This window comes from Agrilus planipennis, unplaced genomic scaffold (genome assembly GCF_000699045.2).
Source record: "Agrilus planipennis isolate EAB-ADULT unplaced genomic scaffold, Apla_2.0 scaffold32, whole genome shotgun sequence".
Lineage (NCBI taxonomy): Eukaryota > Metazoa > Arthropoda > Insecta > Coleoptera > Buprestidae > Agrilus > Agrilus planipennis.
The window spans coordinates 227,143-235,247 of NW_020439506.1; the positions used below are offsets into that span (position 1 = coordinate 227,143).

At 34.6% G+C, this 8,105-nt stretch overlaps 1 protein-coding gene across 5 annotated transcripts in view; it reads left to right on the plus strand.

The window, feature by feature from the left end:
• The window catches only part of LOC108735748, a 169,201-nt gene extending 161,533 nt beyond the window's left edge, over positions 1–7,668 (plus strand). For 4 of the 5 annotated variants that reach the window (XM_018467880.2, XM_018467879.2, XM_018467882.2 and 1 more), the window contains exons 6-7: positions 4,805–5,055; positions 7,473–7,668. In XM_018467880.2, coding sequence (XP_018323382.1) covers positions 4,805–5,055; positions 7,473–7,559 — 338 coding nt within the window. In that variant the 3' untranslated portion in view covers positions 7,560–7,668. Of the gene's footprint in view, positions 1–4,804; positions 5,209–7,472 lie in introns of all 5 variants that reach the window. The other variant, XR_003232063.1, reaches the window with a different exon arrangement.
• The last annotated feature ends 437 nt before the right edge of the window (positions 7,669–8,105 follow it).

Consider the following 8,105-nt stretch of genomic DNA (forward strand, 5'->3'; position numbering starts at 1 on the left):
ATCATCATCATAAGGTCATCAGTCCTAAGACTGGTTGGACACGTACCTCCACTCTTTCCTATCCTGAGCTAATCTTCGCATTTCCCTAAAACTAGAACAACCCATATCCTTAACTATTTGCGAACAGTAATCTAACCTAGGTCTACGTAACACCACATTTCAAACGCTTCTAACCTTTTCTTTTCCGCCGCGCCCACTGTTCGTGTTTCGCACCTGTACAGCGCCGTGCTCCAAACATACACCTTTAACAACCTTTTTCGAATTTCTAAATTAACGGTTCGCAAGTGACTTCTTTTTATTGAAGGCGACTCGACCCTGCGTTATCCTCTGCTTTATATCCCTACTACTCCTTCCGTACTCTCGAGACTGTACTTCTGTACTGACTTATCTGACTTCCTATAGATACGTAAAATCAGCCACTTCTTCTAATTTTTCATCTCCTATCTTTATATTCGCTCCTTCTCTACTTTTTCTTCCCTTACGTATCAGTATTTTTGTTTGACTTTTATTTATTTTCACACAACACTGTTTTCTCAACACCACTTCCATTTTATTTAAAGCTATCTCTAACTCCTCTTTGCTAGATGCTAATACTGCTATATCATCTGCAAATCTAAGCATACTAATCTTTCGCCCCTGTATATCTATCCCTACAGTTGCCTGTCTTTAATGATGTTAACCGCGTCTGCGATGTATAGATTAAGAAGTAACGGTGACAGTATGCATCCCTGTCTGACTCCGTTCCTAACATTTACTGCGTTCTCTGCGTTGCAGCCCCATTTGTATAACTGCCTATTGCTCTTTATACAAACTAAGTATCACTCTTCTATCTTTGTAACTCATCCCTACATTTATAAGTATATTTAACATCTTGTCCCATTTAACATTGCTAAAAGATTTGTCTAAATCTACAAATCCTATGTATGCACTCTTTCTTTTTTCTGTCGCTTTCTCTATTGTTACCCGCAAAGCTAGAATGGCCTCCCGTGGTCCTCTATTTCTTCTAAACCCAAATTGATCTTATGAACCCACATTTTATTAATAATTTTATAATACGTAGCTTTTGACAATGTTAAATGGGACAAGATATTAAATATACTCAAAAATGTAGGGATGAGTTACAGAGATAGAGTGATAGTTTGCATAAAGAGCAACAGGCAGTTATAGAGCTGGAGTAGTAACGTAGAGAAGTAAATATTAGAAAGGGAGTCAGACAAGGATGCACACTGTCACCCCTACTTTTTAATCCATACATCGAAGTACACTGTAACTTAGGGATAGATATAGAGGGGTAAAAGATTAGTATACTTAGATTTGCAGAAGATATAGCAGTATCTAGCAAGGAGGAGTTAGAGATAGCTTTAAATCGGTATTGACGAAACAGTACTGTATGAAAATAAATAAAAGTAAAACAAAAATGCTGGGATGCAAGGGGAGAAAAAGTAGTAAAAGAGCGAATATAAAGATTGGAGACGCAAAAGTAGTGGCTGATTTTAGATATCTAGGAAGTCAGATAATTCAGGACGGAAGGATTAGTAGGGATATAAAGCAGGCGATAGCGCAGTCGAGTCGCCTTCATTTAAAGGAAGTCGCTTCTATGCTCGAGAACGATTAATTTAGAAATTCGAAACAAAATTGTTAAAGGTGTGTTAAGAGCGCGGCGCTGTATGAACGGTGGGCGCGGCGGAAAAGAAAAGGTTAGAAGAATTCGAAGTGATGAGGATACCGTGGATAGATAAGGTTAGAAATGAAGAAGTATTAGAAAGAATAGGCGAACAGAGGACTCCCTGGAAGTCAATAAAAAATAGGCAAAATAGATTGGTGTTGGAAGGACACCTTCTCAGGCATGAAGGTCTAGTCAGAGACATATTATAGGCAGAAAACCGATTTTAGAGGAGTAGAGACAGACCTAGATTACATTATTGTTCGCAAATAGTTAAGGATGTGGGATGTTCTAGTTTAAGGGAAATGCAAAAATTAGCTCAGGATAGAAGGGAGTGGAGCTGATGATGTATACCTGATATCCACTCTATATCCGATGCACGTCCTGTAAAGACACCTGTAGATATGTCCAATGAGGATATATATAGTATGTCCTCAATCAATCCCTTGAAGAAATTGGACATGATAGACGCAAAATGGATGTAATAGTACATCCATAGGAAATTGTGTACTGTATGGGGTTGCCAGGTCCAAAATTGGAAACCCTGACCCGGCGCTACATTTAATCAAATCTTTTACCCTAAAAGCTTAGCTACCTACTTTACGATTAAATAGAAATATAGCTATTAGTCGGGTATTTTAAGTCGTTTATTATTAATCAAATAGTCCGATGTTTGCGATATCAACTTTAAATGTTATCAAACTAAAATGTCTTTCTAATTTGATAAGTACATAAGTTCTAAGCTGTTTAGCTGCTCCTAAGATACTCTTATGTCAAATTAAACTAAATAATTCAGAGATAAGTATTGATGCTTCTCATTTCAAATAACACATTTTTCTTCAAATTCATTAGTTTCACCGGGTTTTGTATGTACGAGGTAGAACCCGTGATTCTTCCATCATGCATATGGTGATTACATATTGGTAGTTATGGTAGTATGGGAGATTGATGGTTAATATTTCGACCAAATAATTTTTACTTGATATAGGGGCATAATAACCGTGGTTTAGGATTGTTTCTGTTTTGGTTGAATCGTTTATCCGATATTTCGTTAAATACTGATGTTAGCATCCTCAGGGAAAGTAGCGAGGGCGTAAAATCCTTCGCTCAGTTAGAATATTCTCCATCTCTAGGATTGTCCTGAGTTAGAATTTATTAGAATGAACTAGACTGGAAGAATGCAGAATGTTCTGAAATATTCAACAGCCATAATATCAATATATGACGCATTTTGAGAATCCCTTTTTTTTTAGTAAATACACAATATCTACTTAGAATTCTTAACTGTTCATTTACATAACAGAAGGCAACGAGTCAAAAGTAATGGTATTGTTAGTGAGTATCAAATTGCCACAACTCGAGTGCCCCAAGGAACAATCCTAGATCCATATTAATTAATTATCAATTCACCACTATAAAAACACTTGTTAAACAACAGCTTTTTGCTTTATTGAGGGGTCGGTTAGAACTCGTGTCGGCAGGGTGTCGATATTGTCACCTTCTAAGAAAAGGCTACATCTGGGAGTAGTTTAAAATGAAATAAGGGTGACAAGCATAGAAAAATAAGTTTTTAAAGACAGTTCCTGTTGAGAGGTCACATCGAACACATTGTATAAGTTAGCCATTAGTTTTCAGTAGTTAAGAGAGTTAAATTGTAATTGTTAAAGTGTAAATAATAAACTAAGTTAAAGCAGTTCACAGTTTTAGTCAATCATTTTTAAGATATATTTCAATCAAACATACGAGACAAAGCCAGCAGTGCTTAAGTTAAAAGCACCACTATTTAGCATATTTTTTTTTGCTAAACATACAACAACACTTTATTACTTCTTCGCCGCTTCTTCTTCGCTTTATATCGCCTGGAACTCTCTGACTCGCACTACGTACTCCTTTCAATCTCGTGACAACTATTTATAGAGACTTGACGTTTTCTAAAGTTTTCCAGTATAAGTGATCTAGAATCTTGATCTTCTTTGCCACTATACATGTTGGGTTGCCTACATACACGTGACAATACCATCTGCTTACGGTATTAAACACTTCAAAATGACTGTTTAATCGAAACAATTGTGAATTATTGTATCTAATAAGTTTATAGATCTTTGTTTTTATATTTTTATACCATTTACAAAATTATTTAGATCATTCAAGAACGGTGCATCTTTGCAAGTACAAATATTGGTAATACAAGTTCTTTCCCCATATCAGTCACTGTAAGCTCGAAACTGTTAACACCATTGCTTCGGGTGGTCGAAATTCACTTTTCTGAACAATTTGTTTAATTGCTTTCTTTGTATTAAAAATTGTTTGAAAAATTAAATTTAAAGGAATTGTTTGTAAATAGGTATGCAACACATCGTACACTTTAGCATAAGAAATTGCTGATACTAACTACGTAAAACTACTTTGCCCTGTGCTGACAGCACTTATAATTTCTTTTGTATATAACATTTGTAGTTCGGAATTGCATTTATTGCGTTCCGTAGTCCAATTGGCGTTTATGAAAGAGAACACCCATTGAACGTTGGCAGTATGGCCTGGAACTGCAGCTATTCCAAAAATTTTAATAATTTCGAACAAAACCGATGTCGACTTTTGCAGAGAAGTCATTACGTTATTTTTTTTTATTTTCGGGCTTTGATCAGATTATGTATTTCAAAGAACAAAAGTAATCCCCTCGGGCGAACTATGTTTAATACTAGGTAATGTAAAAATTCATTTAATTTTTATCCACTACAAATTACCTCAAATTAATGAGAAAAAAATATTACTGTTGCTATACCTTCGCGGAGAATCGAACCAGGGACGTTTGGCTTTACGCACCAATGCTCCAATAGCAACAAAAATATTTTCCTCATTAATCTGAGGAAGTTTGTAGTGGATAAAAAATCGAAAAATGATTTCAAATTAATATTGTTGTAAGGATCTCATACAATAGCTCTTCATTTGTAATCCATTCTATCCACGGTATTTTAATATCCCCCTAAAACACCACAACGTTTTATGTTTTATCTTTCGCTGGGCTCACCGACCACAANCACTAAGTTCATTGGAGCGCTTAAGAAAAGACCAATTTTTCTTGTCTCCTTACTCTTTGTCTGTAGACTGACTAAATGTATGCCTTTTTATTGTTATTTTTAGGTTTAGGTAACATTTTCAACTTTCTAATAACACTGAATGCATCGTGCAATTTCATCTTGTACTGCGTCCTGTCGGATAAATTCAGACGCACTTTCAAGATAGTATTTTGTAGCCGAGGTCTCAGCCGCCAAGATACGCTCATAACACTGACTGGAGGCAGCCGGACTGCCTCGCAACGTTTCCATTCGCAGAGGAATCTCATCAAACGCGGCACTAGCGAATACGTGCCCCGAACTCCAAGAAACTTGGAGGTAACTATATATTTCTTTAATAAGGGAAAATATATAAACACATACACCGTTCGAATGAAGGTGTAAAAGAGATGAGAGAAAGAGAGACTGAACAACGCTCGCTAACCGTCTTTGATGGCTTAAATCCGTCCTTCTTATCTTCTTTCGCCATCGGTAATTCTTTTTTCTTTTTGCAACACCTTTTTTTTCTTGCAGTGTTTGCAAATGTAACAAAACTTTTGTTTGGTATTTTTGCTCCTTACTACACTTAGTTTTGGAAACACTTGGACTAGACCTGAATTTTTCACGTAAATTTACTTTATTATTTAGCTTTTCTTGGTAAAAACAGCAGAAAGTATAGAACAAAAACGAAAATAGATCAAAAAATCATCCTTAATTTATTTATAAAGAAAATTACACAAACTTTTCAGCAGAAGCAGAAGTTTAATAATGATGTACCTAATTTTTTACAAATTGAAAAAATCAGATCTAGTTCAAACTTTTCCACCCAAAAATCTAATTTGCCTGAACTATTATGTATTTCAATAATCTTTCGTATTTTTAAAACGACTGCAGAATATACATACGTATAAAAACGTTAAATAACATAAATCTACAAATGCCTAGAATCATCCAAATTCGAATATCTATCCTTTTTATAATTCAAATGCCTACAATTTAGAGGCCCTTGCGCACAACTCGGCCTCGTGCGCGACGACCGCTAAGTATTGTTGGAGAATCCGTTTCACAATTTCACGGAAATTTTAAAAATGGAAACGTCTAGAAGTGTCTATGAGTTTAAATTGAAAAAAAAATGTTTTAATTTTAGAAGGTTTGTTGCAGTGTTACATCATCATTCCGAAGACTGGTTGGACATGCAATTTCACCCTTTCCTGTCCATACTTTCACCGTCTCATGCTCGCATTTCCTGAAAACTAAAACGTTTCCCATCCTTAACTATTTGCGAATAGCAATCAAATATAGGTCTTCCTCTGTCCCGTTTTATTATTGTTTCTGTTTCTAATATGTATCTAACTAGCCCTTAATGCCTTAGAAAATATCGTTCCTATCTCCACCTTTCTTTGTTAATTCCATGTCGCCCTTTCTTCTCCTACGATTTCCAATAGCTCTTCATTTGTAATCCATTCTATCCACGGTATTTTAATATCCCCCTAAAATACCACAACGTTTTATGTTTTATCTTTCGCTGGGCTCACCGACCACAATTTTGTTTGAAGTTTCCACCCCTGTGTTCATCCTGATTTATTTGACTTCCCACAGTGGGGTGAAAAGAGAAAAGGTTTACTACTATGGAAAGGGTATTATATTTAGAAATATGCTTTCGTCTGGATAAAAGTTTTTTCAAAAAAACAGTTAATACTTCCACANAATTGTTACCACCAAATTCATTTTTGTACATAGTTCTGTATATATTTTATTTAATAAATAGTGATTATCTTTAGTTAGAGACATCACATTCGGAAATTATTGAAGTGACCCAATTACCTATTAAGTTTACACTTTCGATAATTTACGAAAAAACAGTAATATAATTAGGTATTTATTTTAAATAAATATTGTTAACAGGTTAAATAAATGGTTTTCAAACGGATTAAACAAAATAAAATAAAAACAAAAACAAACTAATTCTCAAATAAATAAACGAAGCATCTTTACACTCCTTGACCAACTATTATACTTGCAACTCACAGCAACTTCCCAAGCAACCACGTTCGCACTTCCTTGCTCAAGCACACACAAACACATACAAATCACTGTGTTTGAAGAAGTTTCACTTCAGTAGCGTGTTGTATAATTACACGTTGTATTTTTTTAGTTATTAACAATTAAAAGCTAAAAAAGATTTTATTTTTAAACGCACAGTACTTATATTTTATACAAAGAAAAACACCTGTACATAATCTTTAAACATATGCGATTGATTTGAACTTAAATAGTCTTTTTAATAAATGAAAAATTATTTCGAAATGCAATTTTAATTATTTAGCAATATTAAAATTATTACTAATAAATACAGATAACTCTGTTTAAGTGACGAGTAATTGTTTTACAAGTAATATAATATTCTTAATCAAATAAGGGTGGAAAATATTATACAATAATATACATTTTTGGCTTTAACTGTTAATAACCCAAAAACCATACCAAATCCTCTGACGAAAAGAGATTAGGTTTTGTTCTTGTACGCCTACTTTACCTAAAAAATTGCAGATATCCAAGAAGGTATTTTTTGCTTATTTCCTTAAACTATGTTATTTCCATTACATTTTATTGAAAACATATCATAATTATACTTTGTATGACCTATAGGTACAGTTATGTTAAATTATTTAGAATTTACACAGTATTTTACAATTGTTTTATTAATTCACAGTCGTATACGAAATAATGAAATGTTCCTTTTATGTTTGTTGCAGACTCAGAGCTTAAATAGTATCCCAAGGACCAAGTCTCTGTTACAAAGACAATTGGGCAAAGCAAAAACTCGCGACCTGCATGTGTAATTTTAAGACCTTTGTACGTAATTTTTTAATTTCTGATACTATATAAATTTGTGAATAGATAATTCAGTGAAATGAGTTCTATTTTGAATAAAATATTACTCTGCGTTCATTTTCTTATTTACTTGCGTGAAATGCATGATATAGGTGCCTCATGTCCAAAAGCATGAAGTTGTGCGCATAGTCTACTATCTGTATATTACAGATGAATGGATACTATATTTTTTTCNTCTTATTTACTTGCGTGAAATGCATGATATAGGTGCCTCATGTCCAAAAGCATAAAGTCTACTATCTATGTATTACAGATGAATGGATACTATATTTTTGACGTGACAACGTCTTATAATTCGATGGGGCCGGCTGCACGCACGAAAAAACATGACTCATGCGGCGTTACCTCGCTCTGAGGCGTTCCATTTAAGGCTTGAAGTGCAAGCGAGAGCGCGGAACGAGCCGCAAAGAGGCACAATCGGCTTCCGCGTTCGACATCTGTCTCTCTCCTACTTGAGTGAGCGATGCGTCCGCGTGGACAGCTGCTATTCAATA